Source organism: Crassostrea angulata, chromosome 3 (genome assembly GCF_025612915.1).
Source record: "Crassostrea angulata isolate pt1a10 chromosome 3, ASM2561291v2, whole genome shotgun sequence".
Taxonomy (NCBI): domain Eukaryota; kingdom Metazoa; phylum Mollusca; class Bivalvia; order Ostreida; family Ostreidae; genus Magallana; species Magallana angulata.
This window is the reverse complement of record NC_069113.1, coordinates 16,412,433-16,438,547: the sequence shown is the minus strand read 5'-3', so window position 1 is coordinate 16,438,547 and position 26,115 is coordinate 16,412,433. Positions and strand designations below refer to the sequence as shown.

Here is a 26,115-nt window from a genome sequence, read left to right as displayed (position 1 = left end):
CCAACATGGTACGTTTGATTAAAGGGTGTGCAGTAATCTTGAATAATGTTAGTAGATCAAGTGTCAAGGTCATATCGTATCAGACAAAAATTGTTTTTTTAAGCATATATATACTCTTCATTAGCCTATTTGGCTTATACTTTACTTTAAAACAGTTAATGGCGTGAATGGCTTGAACCAAGTCAATGTGAAGGTCATAGCAGATATATTTATAATCAGTTGTGGACCATATTAGATTATCTCCCATTTGCTTAATCTTGTTCAGATTTTAAAAAAATGCCTGTATGTAAGGGGTTATGAGACTGAATTAGAAGTACATATCCAGCTGGAAAATTTTGAAGTTATAGGTAAAGGTCAAAGCAAAATTCTCTGAAATTCTTTTCATCCTGTTGTCCATTATTTAAGTGAGGCCCTTTTAGATGGTCACCATGTCAATGTTGCCTAGTTAAATCAAAGTACTGAAGTACTGACGGGAGTTGATTTTATCGATTATTATTCATTTTAAAATCAATGACATGTTACTTTGCTTGGCAATTTAGTTTATAATCTGTCTTTGAATTATGCACATTTTTATAATATGAATTCTCGGACTTTTCTAACAAGAATTTTGACAAAAACCCCGTATGAATCGTGTTGTGTAATGATTAAAGATAGAATTGATTCCATCAAACTATGTATAAGTAATCGAAATATTCCAAAAATTGTATGGATCCAAGCAATAATGAACTCTAGTCTCGTTCAACCAGATGCTCGGCTGTCTCCGTTAATCTCCAACAAGCTAGAGAATGTGTCCACCGGGTCACGTGATAGCTTGATGATGCGACCTCTATATATAGAATGACTCTCTGCTTTTCGGAGATTTACAGAGACAGCCGATGGTTGAACGAGACTTTATTGAACTCTGGCGTATGAATACATACGACTGCAAAAAATATCTAAATTGTTTGTACTATTTAACATCTGACTATTTTCAAGGTATTCATAAATAAGTTTCCTTAAAAACCAATGCTTCAAGATACATTACATCGAATTTATCGATTATTTTCAAGAACTAAATCTTGTCAGCGGTGATGATTTGTGCTTAGGTCCAAACACTGTTTCACTTCCGGTTTGCCAGAGTAACTGCATAGGAGAGTTGATTAAAATCAACTCCCAAAAATGAAAAATGCAAAAAATTCATTACATGTAATTAAATATTTAATTGAACAACTGGTGAAAATTATAAAAATCTAAGTATTGACATCTTTTTTAAATCTGTAAAGACAATGACATTTTTTTATTACAAATGTAATTTAGTTAAAAACATTTACTACACATTTATTTAGTTGATGGTCACAATGAGAGGTTCATGGTTTGTCTTGTCAATAAAAATTTTAAGATCACAAGGCGATATACTGGTGGTGGCACTGTTCACCATTGGATGGAATCCCAGTTTGGTGTATGTCTCATCAAGCAGGCGTTGGTCTAAGACAAGTTTAACCTCATTTTCAGTGTCATTTATGATTCCAAATACAGAGACAGACCCTTCCTGGATTCCGAGCTTCTCTTCTAAGATGCTGGCATCAGCAAATCTTAACCCTCCTGTGGCCCCAACCAATTTGGCAAGGTCATTTAGTTTAATGTCTGCATCGTGGGGTGCACAGAAAAGATAGAGTCTCTTTTTTTTGTCTTTCAGAAACAAGTTTTTCGCAAATTTACCCTCTGTGTTTTCAAGGTGTGGTAAAGCTTGTTCAACAGTAAATACCTGTAAATTGAAAATTAAAGCAGAATTATTTCTTTCTTTTTTTCAAGCCAATGTGTCCTTTTTTCTATGTGTATATAAAGTCAAAGTGTGTCAATTCCCTTAAACTTTTCTGCCATTTTGTATTTATTTCCTTTCTAAAGAAACAAATAATACAATTTCATTTCCCCCATTATATATGATCATCAGTCGTCCAAAGCCAAAGTTTGATGGTAGATAACAGAAGATCTTTAGTTCAGATTATACAGCTTCTAAATTTATAAAATTCAAATGTAACATCTCATAAAATCCCAAGATCTTTTATATGGTCACACACAAGATAAATTCTTTTGAAATTAAATTTCCCAACATTTAACCTTTATTGGACAGCCTGAATTTTCAATTTGCATAAAGCTGACTTTTAAGACCCTGATATTAGTTCAAGTATAACCTTTAGTCACCTGACTCTTTTCACCTGTATCTACCTGGTCATACCTGGGGATGCTCTACTGTCTCTGTCTCTATATTCCACTCAGCAAGCTTGCTCAGCAGTTCCTCTTTACCTATCTTTGCAGAGGACATTGGCCTTGTAGCTTTAAAAGAAAAGGGGAGTTTTATTGCACACACAATTTTTCTTTGCAATAAAAAGGGCTAAATTGCTTGTTAATCAATGCAAACTTTAATGTATTTTTTTCATCATCCTTGTGTGGCGCAGTATTTTATCAGGTGGCATACACATCTATGATAAAGTTTTGGGGAAAAAAGGCAAAGGCCTGGATGGGTTCATGTCATGTGGTAGAAATAAGTGGTATTGAAGCCCTGCATAAAATGCAATTAAGAGTCCATGTCTTTTCAAAGAATTGACTATCTATTCAATTGTAGTAGTTGGGGCTATATGGATGGTGGGTATTGGCCTGGGTAGCTCAGTGGTAGAGCTTCTGACTAGAGTTACAGGGGTCCCGGGTTCGATTCCCTGTCCAGCCATATGTTTTCAATATTCCTCCTTTTCTATTACACAATATTCATTCATCTGATTGTTTGTTCTGGATGCTGTTTGTTTATAAACCACACTTTGTGATGTGGTATACCTCAAAATATGTCATGCAATAGGTCGAAGAGTTTTCAACAAAAATCCTTCTTCTTTAATACAAAGGTATATAGGAGGAAGGTATACCATGCATAGATCCATGCAGGAACCGAGCCTTAGATCTCAATCTGCATTCCAAATCAGACGCAGCTCTACTACTGAGCTACCCAGGCCAATATCCACAGTCAATGTAGTCCAACCTGGTACACATTCGTAATACACAACGTCATAATAATAACTGGCAAAGACTCATATATTTGAGATAAAAAAAAATCTTGATACAAGAAAATGCATGTACTGCTGTACGGGCTACATAATTGTTAAATTCATAGGATAGATCTATTCAGCAATAAGGTAAACTCCCAAGGTTGCCAGAGAATTTCTCTAAAAAATTTTGTGAGGTACAATATGTTGTAGATGTAGGTATTTTCATTGTAATTACCAGTATATAACCATAAAATAATTAAAATTTCTTGTTTTACGTCACGAAGAGCGAGAAGGCAGGGAATAGAGGAACATTCTTTATTCTACACATACAGCCTTGTAATAAATTGGTAAACTGTGCTTTTACTGCAATAGTACATTAATACAGAAAAATTGCTTTTTTACAAATTGGGTCACACAATAATAAGGCTAGCTTGTAGTCAGGAGGAAGTATTGTGGAGGCTGAGTGTACAAACAGTGGGAACATGAACCTTGTGGGGACCCACAACAGACATTGCTCTCTTCTCTGATGAACACCATACATTAGTTATTTTAAAATTGACGCGATTCGTTGTCTTATATTCTCTCTAAATACATGGTACTTGTTAACCGGCTTTTCTGAAAGAAAAATCTGGTTTTGAAATGGTGAAAATGGTGGATGGGTGCAAAAAGGGTACCCCTACTGTACTGATAACTTCTCCTACAGTTTTGCAGATCAATTGTACAAATATAAGAGATGTGCATATTACTTCGATTTAGAATTTTGATAATTAATTAAACAAAAAACCACCTTTTGAACTTAGTTATTTTTTGGCAAAATATTGCAAATAGATTACCCCATTTCTCTGGATAGTCGTGAATTACTAGTGTACTATGATTATCAATTTAGGGTTGACAAATGGCAAAGGCCCCGGAAGCTGGCGTGTTTTCAGCATTTCAGACACTTAAATTTGAGTATCCAGATAAAGGAGTTTCATCAAAATAACCCCATTTTTTATGTTTAAAATGCTTTCTTCATCATCATCATAAAATGAATGATAAAGGTGAAGTAGTGTCTGATTTATGGCGAGATTAATTTAATTTTTATCTAATAAGTCTTGTGCTTTCTCTCCTACTGGTCTTTAACATTTTTGTCTACAAAAATACTCTTATAATACAAAAAATAATTATATATTTAAACTTTAAGATTCCGTTAATTCTCGATAATCTATTCATAACCATTGTCAACCTGTCACTAAGGTTATGGAATTGTATGCAAATAATAATATACAAATATCAGAAGAACAATTTATATTTTTTTTCATTTATTGAAAAAAAAGGCAAGTCGTTTTTGCTTTTTCTCAGCAAAACCTGAGATAACAGCTGCTACATTGACTGGTTTGCCTGTAAATGTGTATAGTTGCTAAAAACGACATTCTTTGTCCCGTCATTGTTGACCTGATGTATGTATTTAAGCGACGCATGACACTGAAATAGTGTTCTGCGGTTGCTGAAGTTACGGGCATACATGCAAGCAATTCCAAACATTTGAAAATATTAGGATAAAACAAAGCGACAAGCGAAACAATAAAATAAAACTTTGTAATTGAACAAACGTAAGACCTGGGCCTCGCCCTGTTTTTCGACAACGTTGTATGCGGCTAAAAAGGTACTTTTTTATATTAATTTATTTGTGTTCAATATTCATATTAATGTTTAAAATACTTTAATTATTTTTTTTATTTGCCTTTTTTTTCTTTTTTTTTTTATTTGCCTTTTTTTTTTTTTTTTTACAAAACAATGTGGAAGCATGTGCTTCCGTACTACAAAATATGAAAGCTACGCCATTGGCAGCAGACCCGGATGATAACTTTGAAAAAAATTACGCGAGGCTTTCCGAGCGCTAGTGACTTCTGAATGGAGAAAAGATATTAGCATTCCCCAATATAAATCTCTGTAAGAAATCTGTTTTCTTTCCTGCGAATTTTTCTGGGTGAAAAATGATAATGTGTCAATAAACTGATAAAGATCTTGGAAATTTTCCCTTTTATTGATTTCAATTGCACTTCTTTCACAGGTATGTTTATTTGATTAAATTTTGTCCAAAGGTGCTGTATAAATATCTTGGGACTGAATATAATAAGTGTTTCAGCTATTAATGACAATGCATGGTTATATAATTGTTACTATCTTTTTATATGATCATGATGATCCATCATAGATAAATGAGTTTGTTATATATGACATATATTGTATTATTTATACATTGTGGGTGCATGGATTTTCATTGTTTTATTCCATATATCTTACATAGTGGCTAGCACCTAAAGTCTTATAGTCATTAAATTAAGAAGCATGCAAATCAGTAGTTCAATAGAATTAATATATAACTGGTTATTTCTGGTTTTTATGAATTTACAAAGAATCCACTGGTTTAAAAATCCAGCTGGTTCAAGAAATATATATTAATTTAGGCTATATAGTGGGGAACATTAAAGGCATAAACTTTGGTCAACTATCCAAGACAACCTCCATAACTGTGCTTATTAACTGATTAACCTTACTGTACCCCTTGTGTTTTTGTTTACATTAGTTGGTAGACGATTGTATACCTGTGAATTCACTGGTTGAACTATTCATTTCTGAGACCTTCTTTTACACATTATACAGTAGGATGCTCTTGATCTAACGTACCTTTAGGATATATAGTGTAAACTTTGTTAATAAGCACAACCACACAGTCAGAGGGATTACGTGCACATTTGTTTATCCGGATTGTTCTTTACGGCTTGCTTTGTATTTTACAACAACCTTGAGTGCAATCGGTAGGCCAAGGACGAAGGGACGAGAAGGAAGCAGACAGCCAAAGAAGTAGATTTCGTGCATCGGACCATGGCCACTTATAAACCACAAACTGACCACGAGAAGCGAAAGCAAATCAGTATTCGTGGTATTGCTCCCGTGGAAAATGTTGTCGAATTCAAAAAGGCTTTTAATCGCCATTTGCATTACACGATTGTGAAAGATAGAAATGTGGCGACACCGCGAGACTACTACCTCTCTCTTGCCCACACCGTGCGAGATTATTTGGTGGGGCGTTGGATCCGTACCCAGCAGCATTACTATGAGAAGGACCCAAAGGTGAGTTGTAGCAAACTTTTTCATTTATGTTTTTGTCGGTTTTTGTATGGATATATGGAACAGCAGTATCTGAGTATAGCACGCACCTGCTTACATGTGTGAAACAAGTGCAAGCAATGCAGTTTGATTCCAAATGCATGTTTATATTTAAATCAGTTCAAATTCATCAACTCATTCTAGACCTGCAAGACATATATAAGAAGATGGCCGACTAATGGATTTAACAAATTAAATCTCGATGATCGAGAAGCAACTTTCAGAGATTTTAAAGTAGTCCGAGTATCGCACTACGTCATAAGACGGATTTTACAATATTGGTTCGACTTTTACAAAGCGTTTTTGATACCCGGTATTGATTTTGCTCTACATCGCTGTTGTAAACAATGGCAATAATAAGCAATTAGAACGGTAATATATGTATTATATGAGAGATAGAAATGAATAATGTTGAGAAACTCGATTCTGTTAAAGTAAAATGAAAAACGAAGTTTCTGATTTACCAGGATCTCAGGTATGCTTATATCTTCTTTGTTTTGACCCCCCCCCCCCCCCCGAATTTTTCTTTTTCTTTCACTAAAACCGGTTTAAATTTAGAGACAGAAGCTATTTCGCATTTAATCAATCGTCAATCAATTAATGTTTAAATGATATCTAACATTGTTGACAGATCTAGGCAGAAAACTGTAGCAAAATGTGATTTTTACGGATTTTTTCGTCAGGGTCTACTTGGTTTAGAGCTTATAGCGTGAAAAGTAATCCGTCAACATATAATTTATTTTACCAAATCTTTTTTCTAAGATGTCAATCTATAGAATAAACACCATGAATTTAAGTTTGAGTCCATAAAATAGTTAAAAAATTACCAAACGCGATACTAGCATTGCATTTTTTGTATTCTGATACATCAGGTCATTAAAGCGTACTTACTTACAAAAATTTGCGCAAAATTATTGATGAGATATGGCTTAAATGAATATTTATACTCTATTTTGCATGTTCAGTTTTAATTTTCCCAAAATTGGTAATTATTTTTAGGAAAAACGGACGTCTGGCAAATTTCATAATTGTCAATAATTTTCGCAAGGGGGTACACCCGTCTGAGAGGTGATAACAAACAAACTAGCATGTAAACATACATATTGTCTTGTGTATATGTATTGCTAGAATGTATATTTATCATTTAAAGCTAAGCTTGTAATGATTGAGCCCATTTAGTGCCGAGTATAGGACTACCTTAAACTCTAGCTTTTATTTTAAAAAAAATTTTCAGACAATTTTGAACTATAGGAAATTATAACAAAAAATTGGAGATCACAATTTTATATTCTCATGATTTGATACAAAAACAGCGGAATTAAGTACTCGCATAAAATAATGAATTTACAGTATAGCTAGATGTATGTATAATAACTAAACTTGCTATTTATATTCTTCTGTATTGCAAAACAAAAAATTAGTTGATTAGAAAGACCAGTAACCCAATATATCATGACTTTAAAGTATGATGATTATCCAAAAAGTTCACAAAAAGGTTGCTATTTTCCACATCATCATGGCCACAGCCCCATTCCTAGTCTGAAATAATTATATCCATTGTTTTCCTGACTTTTTTTTTTTACAATTTTGATATTTTACATGGCATTGCCAGGAAAACATCAGAACAGGCTTGATTTAAAATAAATATATATTTTAACTCAATAATTAATACAGCTTAAAATATAATTTTACTGCACAATTTGATAACCACACTGATAAACAATAGTGTTGATGAAGATGACATTTTTTCTTGCAAGATTTCAAAAACAAAAATTTAAAAAAATCTCAATAGTTTGATAGAATGTGTTCAACAGCCTGTTTATGGGATGTAAGGAACCATAAAAGTTATATAACTGAGTAGTAAAATCGGCCTTTTATTAATCAGTTGCAAGTGAAACATTAAAATTGAGCCGAGAATGCCCCCTCCAGTTAGAGGCTGCCAATTCCCAGTTTTTGAAATGGCGCCGGTTCTGACATTTTCCTGGCATGTGAAATTATATATAAGAATTGTTAAAAAAGCCCGGTAAACGTCAGATATTTTAGACTACCCTAAATAGGGTACGAAAGCCCTGCGATTTGTAAAAATCATGCAGTGTAACTGTACAAATAATGTTAAATAAATGAGCTTACAATCACAGTAGAAATTTAATCAAACTAAAATTTATGTACAAGTAGGTAAAGATAAATTGTATCAAATTTGGCTGCTGGGAAATTATCTAAGAAAATGTTGATTTAGAGCTTTCAATAAAGCATATTAGGTTTTGATATAAAGTTTATAATTAGATGGACTTCAATTTGAGTGGCATCAATAAATGTTAGGCATTTGGTCAGATGACTGCAAGTTATGTAGAAATGAATGTTACATGTATGTGTGGTATTGAATGAGAAAACTAGGAATTCAGTAATTGTAAGGTTGTATTGGAAGGGAAATCAATACTCCAGTTTCCGACACAGATTGATTATCAGAAAACTTGACATTTTCAGCTTTATTACAAAGTGGCAACCAAGTCATCTAGTATAATTTATTTTACAATTTCTAATGCGTCAATTTCTCAGCTTTTTGCTAGTGATTTACTATGTCACCAAAGTCACTCAGGTTAACAAAAATGACCAGTTTTGCTGATTTTATGTCATATGCTTGAATTTTTTCATGGAGAGAAAGTTGTCTGTTGAAAATCCTGTCAATCTAGATTCAAATCAATTTTAAGATTTATTTATTTGTATAGACAGGAATAGTAAATAAGTAAATTTCACACACACACAATGCAGAACCAATACATATTAAAACATGTAAAATTTAAAAAAAAGATATAGGTAATGTTTACAGTGGACAAAGATCAGCTATTTAAACCAATTTTTTGAAAACATTCCAAATTTGCAATGCTAAATAGAGACTCTGAAAGTAAACTTACTGTTTTTAAAGTACTTAACATTTAGTCTTCTCTATTTATATTATTTTAAGACTATAAGATTTTCAGCCCATATCTGGTTTTCTTCAGTATAAACCCACATTAGTTAATGTACCAATACATATGATATTAAACTTGCATTTATTTGGTGCATGGAATTTTTATTGGTGCATGTATTCTTAATATGAAATAAATCTCATCTTTAATATTAAAAGTATAAAACATGTATGTTGTTATGATTTTGTCCTTTTCCCTTTGCCTTTTAGATGAGATTTTAAATACCGGTACTCCTTAATATGGGAAGGCTTATAAAGGATTACTTCGAAGACAATGCTCTCAAATATTGCATTGGGAATACAAGTGAAAAATAGGTTGTGACATTCTTTAGTCTCAAAGCAATATAACTTTTACAATGAATGGCAAGAATACTGACAAAGATGTAGGCAAACACTGGTTATTATTACATGTATTTAGAAAATTGCAAATGGTCTGGGAACCTATATATATGTAAATGGGGAAGAGGAACTCAATGTTAACTTATACAGAGACTAGGTGGACGGTGGTACATGTAAATCATTTTATCAGATTTCCCTGAAACTGATTCTCAAAGCATTATATATTTACAGAAAATGAAAGTCATTTTTTTTTTTTAAATAAATTTGATAATGAAAGATCAGTTTTTCTTGTAGATTTTAAATTGCTACTTGTCAAATACATCGTAACTGTTTTATTGTACATTGTTTGTTTGTTGCTTTTAGAATAAAACATTTAAAAAATCCATCATCAAAGTCCATCAATCTAATTAAAATTAGACTCGTAGAGGAGCGGAATTACAAGTCTAATTTTAATTAGATTGCAAAATCCATAAGCATTTAATAATATCAGTATTTTACAAGAGCTGTGATATAAAGTGGCTGAACAAAACAGTGTGTGAAGAAACTGATAAACCAGAGTGTAATTAATGATAGTGTACTTCTTCAAGTGCCCGCATCTGACAGATAGGTTTGGGAGTCAGGTGTACTACATACAGAGTGGGCAAGTAACATTGCTCTACTAGTTGCACAATAAACTAGGGTCATACATGCATGTCACTTAAAAAACTGCTTGATATATCTAAATTAGTCCAAAAAGGCGCCTTTGATTTATGGAAGGGGGGATATAAGAAAACTTATTTAATAAAATTATCTTCCTCTACATTATGTTAGGGACCACAGGAGATGACAGTGTGGACAAATGACCAATTTGTTTAGAACATGCACACAATATGTAAATCTGTACATTGACCTCTCTGTTTTTATGTGTCTTTTGTTGTTAAAAATATATTAGCATTATAAATTACTTTTAGCTGGACATTTATGCTCAGTGGTATTCTTGTATATATGGATACGAAGTTGTCAGAGAAATAACAAGTGGTAGATAAATACCAGCTCACAAGTATTGTTTTTTAATAGGTCTACTGAAGACATAAATTTTGAATAGAATGTTTACTACTGCACAAAGCAAATAAAAAAATCACACCATGCAAACAAAGATTTGCAAGCTGACGGCTAGTTCAAAAGATATAGGACTAAAATGAAACTTGCAGTTTATTTAAGCGCAGCAGGTTGTACCAATTATTGGAACTGGGCCCAGAACTGCATGCTATGCATCATGGCAGTTCAGATACTATGTTTATATTAGATGGTCACACACAGCACTTCATAGAAATTATGTTATTAGTAAACCAAATTAAAGTGATATCTGTTTGTAAGAAGTCATAGCAAGAATATTCCGCTTTTTGATAATTAATTTTTTGAATGGAAATCTGTTTAAAACATTTTAAGTTTTAGGATATTTAGCTCTTTGTTGGTTCTTTTTAATTTAAGTTGATTTGATGAAATAAATGACATCAAAGATTTCTGTGTTGACAGTCAGACTGAGGGCATAAGATACGAAAAATAAAACTTGCAGTTTAATTTGGGTATTTAGCTCAGCAGGTTGTACCAATTATTGGAACTTGGCCCAGAACTGCATGCTATGCATCATGGCTGTACATCATGGCAATACATATTGTATAATTATGTTTACTTATTAGATGGTCATATATACAACATTTAGAGACTTGTCAAATTAAAAATAAGAATTGTTTAAAATATTTCTTTTCTTTTAACTAACTTATAAATATAGAATATTGAGCTCTAATAATTACTCTTTGCTTTAATGAGATACTTGTTTGTAATTTTAGAGAGTGTACTATCTGTCCCTGGAGTTTTACATGGGCAGGACCCTGTCCAACACCATGGTGAACCTGGGCATTCAGAGCGCCTGCGATGAGGCCCTCTATCAGGTCAGTAATCATCTTTATAGACCTCAGACATTTAAAGAGGGTTTTTTTCTTGTCATTTGAGATTCCCTCAAAATGATTCTTGGGCCAGTTTTAAAATCTGAACTTTTGTGTGCCTTATTGAATATTTTGCAAAATGTTCACGAGCGATGGGTTTAAGACAGTGTTTACAAACACAATGCAAGCTTTAATCTTTCATGCAACAGACTGACCTTTGTTGACAATTGTTAAAGCAGTGGTATTATATTTACATTGATTTTAGGAGAAGTATGCATTTACTCCATTGATCATGGGAGTTTAGATTTTGGCTTCAACTGCTGTATATATATTTAAAATCTACTTTTGAATTTGTAATGCATGTACAAAGCATATCAGGAACCTTGAGGTGTTTAATGAAGACTAAATATTTTAAGAGTTTTATTGTATTGAGCATTGTGAAGAGCAGGCCGGGTATAAATACAAGGCGACATAAAGGGATTATAATGCTATCAAATGATATCTGTTTTAGATCTCTGTTCTCATCATGTTCATTGTTTGTTGATTTAAAAAAAAACCCACCATTATACTCTAAGAAAAAATATACTGTCTTTAATTTACTTCAATTGAATTTTTGAAAAATTGAATGATACTATAGATGTAGTGAGATCATTGTCTTAGTTTTGTAAAGTGTGCTGTTTATTTCCTGTTCAATCCTATCTTCAAGGTGTTATAGAAAGGAATTTAAACCATTTTCAATCAGGGAAGCTATTTTTCAGTGCTTGGAGCAAAGTTAGTTTCACATTGCCTTTTGTCTAAAACTCATTATTACATTTTATCTCTAACTATCTAAATGAACATAACAAATGATGTTTTTAATGAACCAAAACTGAAAGGTTATGGCCCTTCATTATAAGTGTGCTTTACTGCATTTATGACAGCTAGTGTTGAAAGTTATAAGTGCTTTCTGTCACAAATTGGCTTTGACATTGAGGTTTATTTTTTAAAAAGAATTGCTTTAGGCCATATAAAATTAATAAAAATTAATATAAATTTAGATTCTCATCCTGATTTGCAAAAAATATGTGGTGGGTGGATGGATTTTATTTATTATTTTTTTAAAAACACCTTTTTCACCATTGTTAATGCTAATGTGAGTACACAAACCCACTTGTAATCTTTTAATTCCATTTTATTTCGACTTAACTGTTAATGCATGAAGACATTTGTATCCTTAATATGATAAGAAACATGACTGGAATCCACATGTTTAGGCAGCCATTAAAATGTTTTGGAATTTTTTGTATACCAAGCACGATTTCCCCCCCCCCCCCCCCCCCCCCCCCCAATTTTTTTCCACACAATTTTTTCCAAAATAAAATAAAATGCATTGGGGCGGCCCATTTTCAGAGGGGCGGGCAGGGATGAGAATCTAAAAATTAATTTTAAGGGGCCTTACAAGAATTTTTGGTAAAGCAGTATGACTGATACAGGCAGCTTCATTGATGTTTGCAGAATGACTGTTGGGAGGGGTATCATTGATGCAGTATTTCTGTCATAGATTGGCCTTGACATTGAGGAGTTGGAGGAGATCGAGGAGGATGCTGGTCTGGGTAATGGAGGACTGGGTCGGCTGGCAGCCTGCTTCCTGGACTCCATGGCAACGCTCGGACTAGCGGCATATGGATATGGTATCAGATACGACTATGGAATCTTTGCCCAGAAAATTGAAGATGGTTGGCAGGTAATTATTTAATGAACGTAGATCTGCATTAAGCATGCACATGCAATGTCTATGTATTTATACCAATGCAGAACAGTTAGAGACACAAACAGATTTCTTTATGATATTCTGGGATAGTCACTTGATGAAATATTCTTATTAATAATTTGTACTTTAATACTGGTAGGTTGAGGAACCTGATGAGTGGTTGAGATATGGAAATCCATGGGAGAAGTCGAGACCAGAGTACGTACTACCGGTCAACTTCTATGGACGGACAGAGGACACTGGCTCAGGGGTCAAGTGGGTGGACACTCAGGTAGGAGGACTTACTGCTCACTTCAACATTGTTGATCTGTATAGAAAGTCTGAATTCAACAGATACAGTACATGTATGTAGATACATGTGCTTTGGGGCTTTGTGTGTAATGAAATTACCAGTAGTTCAAAGTAGAAATTATGTAATATCTAGGAATGCCAGTATATAAAAAATTATATGCATGCATAATGCACTACAAGATATAAGTAAAGAGAATCTTCTATAAATCAAACAGGCTGTGTAAACTAACAACTGATCAAAATATTACACGAGAAAACACAGTGTTTAATGATTTTTCTTATGATGCAGATTGACCCTTGCAATTTCAGTACTTAGCCTATCATTTGTCTTACTTCACACACAGTTTAATAATTAAAGCTATCCTTGACTGTTCACTCTAAGTGCAACAAATCTAGCTATTGAATTCAACATGGTTCTTGAAAGTAATTGGAATTAAATCAAATATTTCTATTTCAACAATATTACTGTAACATTATAATGTGATCACTACATGTTATGAGAGAAGACATTTGGCCTAGTTGTACGAGCCTGTGTGTATTAACAGGTTGTGTTTGCGATGCCCTTTGACAGTCCTATACCGGGGTACGGCAACAACACGGTCAACACCATGCGTCTGTGGTCAGCTAAAGCTCCCAACAGCTTCAATCTACACTTCTGTAAGTATATATACCAGTACTCTGTATAAAGCAGATTGTTTAACATTTCATCTTGTCAGAGTAACATAGGTTGGCTAAGGGCTTCTTCAGGAAGTAAGTGCAGGATGTTAGAGACCAAGGAAGTGAGGAAGATTGTCGGAACACATTAAAAAAATGCACACGTTAGAGGAAATGACATGAGTAATTTTCAATCAGACTTCCTGTTGATTTTTCAACAGCAAAAATGATTCATGGGCAATTACTCATGTACATGTAGTATCATAATTCATAACTGTATATGCATTTGTTTAAGTTTCTAGCTCTTCAAATATCTACCAGGTAATATGATTGTTAAAAAAAAAAAAGAAATTTTGAAAGATAAACAGTGGATAACATCTGGTATGTTTTGTTTGCAAAATGTAAAAATTAAGGGATGCAGTGAAATACAGGTATGAGCATATATCAAAATATGTGCAGCAAAGATATACTTAGTTTATCCTTTGCCCCTTCCCCATCTTCCACGCCAAAATATTAAACAAGCAAAATCTCATAACTCCCTCACATATAATTATATTATTGATTAGGTATTACCTAGTTCATACACTTATACCTTATGGTAAGTCAAATTACACGTAGCTGAAATGTACTTTCAGTCAACAATGGCGAGTATATCAATGCTGTCTGTGACAGAAACCAGGCGGAAAACATCTCCAGAGTTCTCTACCCCAATGATAACGTAAGTAGCATATTGAAATGTTAAGTTTTGTGTGAAGTACATATTTTGTATGTATCTGTCCAGATTTAGAGCTGCTATGCTGTATAAAAAAATCGAAGATGGTATGTTTGATATAATTACAAAATTTTGTTTATACCTCCTGATATGAACCAATGAATAACATACCCAGCGAAATGTTAATTAACGTCTATATACATTACATGTACAAGCAATACCATAATATATCTCCCTCTTAAAGAATTGAAATGTCTAACTTTCATAAAAATGGACCCCCTCTTACATGATTTCAAAGTATTGTGCAGACCACTGTATTGTGTTGATAAGTTCCTCTCTGGCAAATATTGTGTTCAAGATAAGTTTTTGTACAGTACATTGTGCAGGCGTGTGTGGATTTTTTTGTTGTTGACAGTTCTTTTCTGGCAAAGAGCTCCGCCTGAAGCAGGAGTACTTCCTGGTAGCAGCCACTCTCCAGGACATCCTCAGAAGATTCAAGTCGTCCAAGTTTGGTAGTCGGGATCCGGTCCGCAGGTCCTTCGAGTCGTTTCCAGACAAGGTCAGATAGATATTTTAATGTTTTGATAAAAATTAATGCTTGCTTGAAGATACATGTACCGTTACAAGTAGTTCATGTATAACCTAACATTGTTGTTTTGCTATATTACTGGGAAAAATGTTTATTCCAAAACAAGACACTAACAGATTTGTTAAAAGTGCATCAACCACATTAACACTGTTAAGCAATCAAGTCCTTAAAGGTGCATCTCAGTGGAGAGGGGATGGGGATTGTCTTTTAATTTTAGTCTATGAGCCCCAAAGGAGTTCAACAAAAATAAAAGAGCTCTTTTTCTCTGAAAGTACATGTATTGCATATTCTAGACCCATGCCAAAATAAAAGAGAAAAACCAACCCCTTATTGAAAAAATTCATATACAAACATGTACTTACTAGAACCATACCTACATGTATAGGCCAAAAGTGGAGAACTTTGATTTGAAAAGAAAGATGAATTAATACATCGCCTTTATTTTTGAAAAGAAAGGTGAATCAATACCTCACCTTTATTTTTTAAAAGAAAGATGAATTAATACATGGAGTTTATTTTTGAATTAATAGTTGCACATGTGTTTTTAAGCTACCAATACTTTAAATCTAATGCTTGCGAGTTACTGATTTATGCCCCCACCCCCATTAAATATAATATTGACTAATATTTCTTTGAATTGTACTAAATAGCTAGTACTTGATATGCCTTAAAATAGTAATGATTAACAGTATACCCCCTCCCCTTCCATAAAGAATAATCAACTAATATTTCTTTAGTTTGTTCTAGCAATTAATATGCCATATAATAGCGCATGCCTTAACATTGTGTTCTGTAGGACAATGAGTCAAACGATACTCTGTATGGATTTGCAGAGAAGGTTCGTCGACTTCACATTTTATACTAACACCCTTTGCGCTAATTTTGAGTGATTCGATTGCATTCATCATGAAGCAAACTACAGATTTTGAATTTGAGGATCTTGTATATTTAACTTTGATTTTACAGTACATGTCTGCCTTTTTATGATCTGTATGATTGCATTCAAAAAAATCATTTACAGTTTGTTTCTTGGCTATTTATAATGTTAATTCGATATGCTGATCTTTTTTTTCAGTATAACATTTGTTTGATTTGAATCATTTAATCCTATATTTGTATATGTTTGGCATGCATTATATGTTGAAAAGAGTGATGTGAAAATTTAAATATTACATACATGTACTTTATTTTAAAATTAAAGCCAAAACCTCAAATCTTCAATTTTAGACAAAAGTATGACAATTATGATGGTGTCACCTGATGTGAAAACAGATTCACATTTGAGATGTTTGCATGAGAACTAGCATATAAATATATATATATATATATATGTATATTCAGTATTGATTTAGGCCACATAAAATTGAAATAATGGTTCTTAAGCCAAATTTCTCAAAAATAGATGAGGGCCGCCAGGTAGCTTTTTTCCCCCTTTTTTATTGGTAATAAAATAGATAAGGGAGGCATTTATTTAAGTAAACATTGGCAATCTTAGGTTCCAAAGTGTATATCTTACAAAATGTTCAAAAACATGTATCGTTGATGCATCTTTGTTATTTATCGCAGCAGCTATACAATGTTGTTCTTACGGCGACAGAGAAGGAATGTCCAACCTTCTAAATCAAATTTCAATGATTCCACGCCCTTGTAAACAGCCAAGGAATGTACAATCCTCAGAGTACCCTTCTATCATTGTCAATGGTAGCATAACTTTCGCTTGTTCTGGAATGCTTATATCAATACTGCAGATATGGTTTAGTTTAAATTCATACATTCCGGTATTATCGGAAGACTTTACTTTGCATGACAGGACTAGAGGAAATGAAAGCAAAAGTGAAACTAATCTGTATTCTCTTGATGATAATGCAATAGATAATAGACACAAGATGCTCCAAATAATGCAAAAATGGAAGCAGAATCTTTTTTCTGAATAGGGAGCGGCATTACAAACTTTTTAAAGGGGAGGTCAAGAGCATGTTCAATGCTGTTTTTGAAGAGACTTAAACATTTTAAATATGCATTTCATTAGTAAAAATGGACAAAACTCGAAGATTTGTTATGGTACTTATTTCCTTCATATCACATAGAAACTAACTGCTAAAAACATGATTTTTCTTTGTGTTTACCAGAAATTTAAGCCCTGGTACACCCTATCAAACAAAGCTAATGTTGTAAAGCATCATTGAAAAAAATTTATATAGTGAATTTCATAAGCCTGTAGACATCTCTCGTTTGCTAGATCCTGCCTTTAAAAATACAATAAAATTTGCAATGCGGCTCCCTCAAAACGGAACTTAAATTTCAATTTTATGTGGTCTTATCAATCTCTACTAACAAAGAAACTACATATAATTCTCTCATATTTCAAAAAATATTTATCAAATTATATAACAATCAAAAATATTATTGACATAGCCTTCAATATAGGGAAAAAATCAAATTAATGAAGTAATTTTCTAAACTGTTACTTCTCTAGCAGATATCCTTTTCCATATACATGTATTGGGTAGATATAATGGTCAGATTCCTGGTAGCAGACGTCTATGTTATGTACATTAGTAAAATATCTGTTGTAGGTGGCCATTCAGCTGAATGATACCCACCCGTCCATGGCTATCCCCGAGTTACTGAGGATCTTTGTGGACGTTGAGGGACTCCCATGGGACAAGGCCTGGGGAATCACGGTGAAGACATTTGCCTACACAAACCACACGGTCCTCCCTGAGGCCTTGGAGAGGTGGCCGGTGTCCATGCTCGAGAAGATCCTTCCCCGCCACCTGCAGATTATCTACCTGATCAACCACAACTTCCTCCAGGTACACTGCTTTTCCAGTAGCTGCAGAACTGCTCAGCCTCTATCGCAGGGCCTATTGATATGGTTTTAGCAAGTAGATAATTAAATGACATAAAAGAGATGATTGCCAATATGTCATATTTCTCCAAACATTATTATAGCACATGTATGTCATAGCTTATTCTTCATTGACATTTACATGTAAATTGATATAAAATTCATTTTAATTAAGATAAATTTGACAATTTAGGAAGTAGCAAAAAAATATCCAGGTGATGCAGGCAGAATGCGACGAATGTCCATTGTAGAGGAGGATGGAGAGAAGAGGATCAATATGGCGTATCTCAGCATCGTCGGCTCGCACGCTGTCAATGGAGTGGCAGCCTTACACTCAGAAATCATCAAGAGCGAAACGTAAGCAATGAAAAAAAATTACAGATAATCAGCCTCACAATACTGATTTGAAATTAGATTTGAAAATTTTTAATGTGGTTTCGTGCATATTCGTGGGTATCAATTTTCGTGGATTCAATGAAATCACATATTGAAGGATATGTAAATTTGTGGCCAATGATCCTTATAATTCAAAATGTTAGGATAAATTACACTTCAATTAAGGAACATTTATTCTCGTGGATCAAGTTAACAACAAAATCAACGAAATTGGCATTCGACAAATATTGATGAAACCACAGTATCAGTGAAGCTTTACAAACAATTTTGAAATTGTTTATCAAATTATTGATTTTGAATTAGGTTCCGTGAGTTTTACGAGATGTATCCAGAGCGCTTCCAAAACAAAACAAACGGGATCACGCCACGTCGTTGGTTGTTACTGTGCAATCCTGGACTGTCAGACATTATCGCAGAGAAAATCGGGGAGGAATGGGTCACAGACTTGTACCAACTACAGAATCTCAAAAAGTTTGCTGATGATGAGAACTTCCTGAGGAACATCATCAAAGTCAAACAGGTCTTGATTTATTTTCATTTGTTAACAAGACGTTGCCACTTAAATCAAAGAAACTAATTAACAATACTGATTACGAGATAACAATACATGTAATTGCATATTTCTTTTTGTGGAACAGGTTGTAAGATCTTGAATTTGATATTTGCACCATATTTTATCTTTGGATGTAATGAAGTGTGTTAGAACACAGTGCATCCCACCTGAATTTTCATGCAGGTTCTAGTATCAGACTGTTGAGCAATTAGTTTTCATTTTCGTCACCAGGAAAACAAAATGAAGTTGGCCGAGTACATCCAGGAGAACTACAACATCAAGGTCAACACGTCCTCCATCTTTGACATCCATGTCAAGCGGATCCACGAGTACAAGAGACAGCTGCTCAACTGCTTCCACATCATCACGCTCTACAACCGCCTCAAGCGTGACCCAAACCAGGCCTTTGTTCCCAGGACTATCATGGTCGGAGGAAAGGTAAGGTTGTCTCCAGATATATTTAAGATATACTTGTATCTTCGTTAAGAGATGATTTCAACCAAGTTTGTGCTCTAGTTTTCTCATTTGCTAATGAAACAATTAGCTTGAATTCCTTATTGGTTGTCTGGCAAGTTACTGGAATGGGAGATACCATGCATTGGTAGCTTGGAAGGTTGGCACTGTTTGTGTCAAATGAACTGTGAAATGAAACTGCAAACATGTACATGTATATCCTATAAGTAGTTGCATTCTGGTGTAAAGCTTATGGGCTCTGCGCTAAGAAAAAACATTCTTTTTAAATATGATTTTAAGCCATAATATATTCATGTGAAGCATACTTATTATTTTACTTCTTGTGTAGAAGTATATAAATGAGATTTGCTTATGTATTGACATTATGATATTACAGGCAGCTCCTGGCTATCACATGGCCAAACTGATCATCAAGCTGATCAACAGTGTAGCCAAGGTCATCAACAACGATCCAATCATCGGGGACCGTCTCAAGGTGGTGTATCTGGAGAACTACCGTGTCTCGCTGGCTGAGAAGATCATTCCGGCAGCTGACCTCAGCGAACAGATCTCGACAGCAGGAACCGAGGCTTCTGGGACAGGAAACATGAAGTTCATGTTGAACGGGGCACTGACTATCGGAACTCTGGACGGTGCTAATGTAGAGATGAGAGAGGAGATGGGGGATGAAAATATCTTTATCTTTGGAATGAAGGTTAATGAAGTAGAGGAACTAAAGCGCAGTGGGTAAGTAGCTGTTGAACACACTTTATCTGGTTTGTTTTGTTGTTAATTACTACATGCATTCTTTTTATTTCTTCAAAGTCATGTAGATATTTCAAAGTTGAACATTTGTTGCCATGAATATTTTTGATTTAACTGTAATGTCACTTTTATTTTTAAGAATGGTTTCTTATATATTTATTTACAATTTAAATACTGCAAACTTGACAGGAAGTGAGTTAATGTCCTATGATTGTCTAGAATAAAGAGCTCCTCCCAAAATTACCCAAGCATGAATGTGTTGATGTAGCATGATAATTTGCTCAAAGTTTCATATCTACCAAATGAAATGAGCTTATATGGCAGATTTAGAATTTTATCACTTGAACTATCTTGGAAAACAACTTTTTTAACAAGAAAGGGGGGGGGGGAACATATGCATGTATTATAAAAAGTACCTAGTTCTTGATGTTGTCAAAGACTTCTATAACCGTATGTAAAATTTGGATAAGATTTTGATAATTTTTTCTTACAAAAGTTCAAGAAAGGAACATTGTCCGGGTTTTTTTAATTCCATTGCTCATATTGAATTTCATGTTTGGAGTATTGTGTCCCTATAAAGATTCTGACAAAACCACTAGGAGGAAGGTTTAATTTCACAATTTTTTTATTAACTTATTTCAAAGGTACCACCCACAAGAATACTACGAGCGTAACAGGGACTTAAAGCAGGTGCTTGACCAGATCAAGGGGGGCTTCTTCTCTCCCGAGGAGCCCGGCATGTTCACTGATATATACAACTCTGTGATGTACAACGACAGGTAACATATTCTCTAGATCTCGACTCTATCTCGTCCTCTTGTTTTCAGCTACAACCCCCGCCATTATTACGAGACAAACCCTGACCTGCGGTTGGTACTTGATCAGCTGTACACGGGGTTCTTTTCGCCGGACAAGCCGGGGTTGTTCCGGGACCTGTACAACTCGGTCATGGGGCCGGACAGGTAGCCTGGGCTGGCTTTGTGTGGTTTTGTTAGTGGCTTGTCAATAGCATGATCAAAACTCAAGTTGGAGTATATTTATGCAATAGCTATTTTATCTTATTGCTGTGAGATTTGAAGTACCTTCTTGTATGTTCATGTGAAGAAGGTGAAGAACAATTTTAAAGAAGTGAATCAACAACCACATCTTAAGTGGCAAAATAGATGTTTTTGGTGAGATGTGAGGTGTATGTAAATCAATATGAATATGTTTCTTACAAGACTGATTTTTATTTGCTTATTTTTTAATTGCTTGCATGCTTTTGCTAAACTGGGTGGTCCCATTTCTAAGAGAACTATTTCTCCTATTTTTCACCTCAGTGCCACTCAATCCAGTTGTTAAGTGAAAAATAATATACCATAGCATATACCTGAAATTTATGTCAACTGCTACCTCTTATGTTACACTACAGTCTTATGGGCATGTTGAGAGTGTCTTTGGTTTGTGAAGATGAGATCATCAAGTTCCAAGTTATGAAGCATAAAAGATTTCTTTAGTTTAGATTTTATGTGTTCAAAAGCTGCAAGAAAAGTTTTTTCTTTAATCAAAATTTCTTCATTTTATAAATCCTGTGGGCAGAGAACTAAACAAAATGTGTTTATTAGGTTCCAGGTACTATAAAGATTACAGCCTGTATAGCATTTATCATAGCACGGTGCTGCAGAAAACATACATGTATATACCGAAATGTAATTTTGCACGGATCTATTAGCAATTTTGGAAAGAGCATGACACAGTTAATGCAATTATATGATTCTGGATTACATGTACCTCCAACAAACTGATAATAGATGAGTGCAATCTCTAGTTCCAAGTGTTAATTGACAATGTCTATACTTACTAGTGGAGTCTGATGGTGATTTACTTTTGTGTGAAACTGAGAGCTATTACAATGCACATGTGTTCTTTGACCCAAGGTATTATATTGAATTTGACTTACTGATTGATACACACTGCAGGTTTTTTCATATTTCAGCCTGCGAAATCCTCAATTCTTGCTTCGAAAACATCTTGCACCCTTCCATAATGTTTTAACCATGAAATTGTACCTTAGCAATACATGTATATGTTAACTTTCTACAATGTGCTACTGCTATTGAGGTTTGTTAGATTTATCAGCAAGAAATGTTTACCACCTAATTATTGTTCCATGTTAGGTTCTGCCTTCTAAAAGATTATGAAGATTACATCAAGTGCCAAGACAGCGTCAGTGAAGTATTCAAGGTATGTTGGTTTGAATTCACAATATTCATCCCATTTTTTTAAAATCTTTAGCTGAGGAACTAATACTTAAGGTGAATTAACAATCCCACCCAAGTAACTGCTTTCTGTATTTATTTCCTGGTATATCAAACTCATGAGAACATGGGAGAGAATATGATGTTTATTCAAAAATTGCCACTTTTTTGCCTATTTATAAACAACTATACACTTATGTTTACTTATTTACTGCTTGATATAGAGCAATGGGGATGATACATGCTCAATCTAAATAAATATTCTTTTCCTCAGGATCCTCTGCAATGGGCCAAGATGTGTGTCCTCAACATTGCATCGTCGGGTAAATTTTCCAGCGACAGAACAATTTCTGAATATGCAAGGGACATCTGGGGAGTGGAACCCAATGATATTAAGCTGCCGCCCCCACACGAGGGCCTAGACTCAATGGATAGCAAACCACCACAGAAGAAATGAGATCTCAGCTGATAGCCACTAGAAACAATATAACTTTTAAACTTCTGTTGTTGCTTTGTTGTGGAATTTATTAACATAGGTCTTATATTAAAGTTTAGCAATATTACATGTAACTGGATGAGGAAAATTGCAGTAGAGATTGACATACTGGTGTTTTAGTTGAAGTGAAATTGTTGTCAGGCCATTGGACAAACTCAGCTCTGTGGTAGCATCACATTGTAAGCATCAGCTTGTAATTAAAATTTCGCTGGTCTGTAGAGCATTTGACTTGTCCTGGTCTAAGCATTTTTAGTGCTTTTATTGATGTGTCGTTATGTGTGTAAATCAAACTATGGTATTAAACAGTTTCATTCAAAATCTATATAAAATTTAAGAAAATTTGTGTGATATTATTGAATTTCCATCTTTGCATGATCATAGGTTTTGAAGATTATAAATTTCAGTTTATCTTTAAATTGAAATCTATTAGGCTAGTGTATTTTTCACACTACCCCATAAAATGCACATCAATGGTATTTTATGCATTAAATCCATAGCGTACAGTTTAGTGAAACAATTGCTCCTTTAATGATTTTTCTCCAAGAATTAAACATTTCATTATAAAGATATGACTTTAAAGTCATTAAGCTTGTAAATAATTGAGCATGATATAAATCAAAAACATGTATTCCAAGGTTAAATACCTCAAAATAAACACTAAAAATTAGATTTAAAAAAAAAAACGCACTTGTGTAGCTTAATTTGTTTAAAACATATTATAAATATCTATTTTTGTGTTATTTGATAAATACTTTTGTTTATGACACTGTATGTTATCCAAAGCTTTAATGTTTTCTTTATTGATTCGGCAAGCAGCAAATACAAAAAAATATCTAAGAAAATGGCCAGTCCCCTGAAACACAAGCTTCGTAGATATTTATGGGAATAGGAAATATAGTTTTTGTTGTATTTAGTAACTATTGTCAAATATTTGATATCTGCTTATTTTTATGTTCATGAAAAAGTGTTTGTGGTGCTAAGCATTCCTTTTCTTCGCAAATCCATGCTTTACTTCTTTTTTTCAGCAGTTCAGATAGAATTGTTTACAGTGTGTTTCTTTACACATTGGCATTGTTAAAGGGTAGGCACAGTGATCAGGTCATTTTTTTTTTATAAAAGGTTTGAATCTAATACAGAGAACTGCAGTAAATACCTATTCTGTCCACATTGTATTCATTCTCCTTGCATGACTGTAATATTATGTTTCTGGTATTTTTCTTTTTCTTGAATCTGTATATATTATTGGTTTTCCTTAAAATGCTTTTTTTCTAGATGGAAGTTTATCAACCATGTATGACTGATGCATTTGTTTTATCTTCCTTAAATTCAAGTCTTATATTTATAGCCTATATTTACATAAACCTTTTGATACCTCTCAGAATTTAAGTCAGTGGATTGAGTTTTAAGTCAATATCCACCTGTAAGTCCAGTCTTAAGTCAGTTTTAAGTTATTATCTACCTGTAGATGCACCTTAAGTCAATATTTACCTGTAGATCAAGTCTTTAATCAACTTCACCTGTGTACAAGTTTTAGTCAATGTCTACCTATAGACAATGCCTCTTATTTTGTAAAGGTGTAAAGGCGATTTATCTGCATGTACACAAATACTGTATGGCATTATAAAGTTTACTTTTTTAATAATCAATGTATGCATCATAAGTACTCTGTGTATTTATGATAAAACAAATCAACTTTATAAACAACTTTCTTTGCTTTTAACTTTTTATATATTTTGTTATTTTTTTGTGTCTCTTTTTTAAAAGGATTGTTGTACAATTAGTCATTTTGTCATTCACAATGAAATATTATACAATATTTGAAAAAGCATAATATAAGCATTACTTCTTGTTTATAATTCATCCCTATGGAGTAGAGAGGTTGGTGGCATTTATCTTTGACAACTAGAATTATATGCGTCCATACTAAATTCTTAATGAATGAAATAGTGCAAGATGAATAACATTTATCTGGAATGATGTCTCTTTGTTTATCCATGTGTTGGAATTCAAGAGTTATTTGCTCTTTGTGCCGTACATTGCCTCAAGGAAGAAATCGCAGAATGTACTAAATACTGATATAGTACACTGAAAATTGTCATTTTGGCAAACATATCCGGGTCCAATACGGTCCGAGTGGTTGATTAGCCATATCTTCTAAGCCAGCTTTCTTGAATATATTTATCGGAACAAATGTCTGGTCCATCGTCCAGAATAGGCGCACCTGTTAACTTACAGTCGATGCAGCAGGCCTCCATATTGTATAAGGTTGGACCGTATGCTACGTAACATCGCAAACAACCAATCAGGCACGTCCTTTGGGCTGACCTGGGGTCACAGGCAAGATTTAATGGTGAACACATGGCAACTGCAATCATCAGGCAGATGATGCTAATTAGCTGGGACCGGTATAAGTTGTTCATCTGCAAAGAAATATAAAGAAGATCGGTGAATAAGGCGTGTAAAATGCCTACTAAAATACTACTAATGAAGGTTATAAGACTGTAAAATCAAAATATTAGCAAATCTTATTTTTTTGAATTAAATTATTGAAAACAATGTATATTTAACATAACATCGATTTGTAACCTTTAGATATGTTAAATACTTTGAATAGATTGATTTAAACTGGCGTATGCGTGTCAAAGAACTCAAGTACAGTACCTTTTCTTAGGGTGGGTCTGGGCTCCATATTTTTTATCATAACCTCAATAAGGTTTAATGGAAATCAAACCGATTTCAATCAACAAAAACGTGGAGAGATGACCCACTATACTTTAAAAATGTCATTTTGTGTCCCATCAATTGAATGTTTTAGAAAATGATTCAAGTCCGAAAATTCGTGACCAAAGTCGCATACTAGTAAAGCATTTAAACAACGTAGTTTTATGACTAAAAGTGCTCAGTGGTAAGAACACCGATATGTGTCTTTATAGAACTAGGGTTTTTAGGTTGTTGGTTTGATACCAACAAAA

The 26,115-nt window shown here is 33.8% G+C and overlaps 2 protein-coding genes across 6 annotated transcripts; one reads left to right on the top strand and one right to left on the bottom strand.

Annotated features, from left to right (window-relative positions):
* Positions 1–1,179: 1,179 nt before the first annotated feature.
* On the bottom strand, positions 1,180–5,815 carry LOC128175891 (prolyl-tRNA synthetase associated domain-containing protein 1-like). Of its 2 annotated transcripts, none has more exons than XM_052841757.1 (3): positions 5,685–5,815; positions 2,216–2,313; positions 1,180–1,744 (listed from the first exon to the last, which is right to left on the bottom strand). In XM_052841757.1, exons 2-3 carry the CDS (start codon positions 2,300–2,302, stop codon positions 1,322–1,324), a joined length of 510 nt encoding a protein of 169 aa, XP_052697717.1. In that variant the 5' UTR covers positions 2,303–2,313; positions 5,685–5,815; the 3' UTR covers positions 1,180–1,321. The 2 variants fall into 2 exon arrangements, with proteins under 2 accessions (XP_052697717.1, XP_052697716.1); XM_052841756.1 differs by having other exon boundaries at positions 5,603–5,743.
* LOC128175890 (glycogen phosphorylase, muscle form-like) lies at positions 5,791–24,983 on the top strand. Of its 4 annotated transcripts, none has more exons than XM_052841753.1 (16): positions 5,791–6,131; positions 11,301–11,402; positions 12,937–13,119; positions 13,286–13,417; positions 13,983–14,094; positions 14,727–14,809; positions 15,219–15,362; positions 16,189–16,230; positions 17,969–18,208; positions 18,437–18,600; positions 18,943–19,159; positions 19,424–19,630; positions 20,043–20,392; positions 21,238–21,372; positions 22,567–22,633; positions 22,922–24,983. In XM_052841753.1, the coding sequence occupies exons 1-16, from the start codon at positions 5,883–5,885 to the stop codon at positions 23,102–23,104; spliced, it is 2,610 nt and encodes an 869-aa protein (XP_052697713.1). In that variant the 5' UTR covers positions 5,791–5,882; the 3' UTR covers positions 23,105–24,983. The 4 variants fall into 4 exon arrangements, with proteins under 4 accessions (XP_052697713.1, XP_052697715.1, XP_052697712.1 ...); XM_052841752.1 differs by lacking the exon at positions 21,238–21,372 and adding an exon at positions 21,055–21,189 and having other exon boundaries at positions 5,792–6,131; XM_052841755.1 differs by lacking the exon at positions 16,189–16,230.
* The last annotated feature ends 1,132 nt before the right edge of the window (positions 24,984–26,115 follow it).

Bases quoted from the DNA above. Each gene is read 5' to 3' on its own strand.
- LOC128175891 (XM_052841756.1), bottom strand. From the start codon at position 5,630: ATGAATAGTTCAACCAGTGAATTCACAG. The intron at 2,314-5,602 runs GTATACAATCGT...TTTCTTTTAAAG, and splicing joins TTCAACCAGTGAATTCACAG to CTACAAGGCCAATGTCCTCT. The intron at 1,745-2,215 runs GTATGACCAGGT...TTCAATTTACAG, and splicing joins AGACAGTAGAGCATCCCCAG to GTATTTACTGTTGAACAAGC.
- LOC128175890 (XM_052841753.1), top strand. From the start codon at position 5,883: ATGGCCACTTATAAACCACAAACTGACCACGAGAAGCGAAAGCAAATC. The intron at 13,418-13,982 runs GTAGGAGGACTT...GTGTATTAACAG, and splicing joins TCAAGTGGGTGGACACTCAG to GTTGTGTTTGCGATGCCCTT. The intron at 19,631-20,042 runs GTAAGGTTGTCT...ATGATATTACAG, and splicing joins CTATCATGGTCGGAGGAAAG to GCAGCTCCTGGCTATCACAT.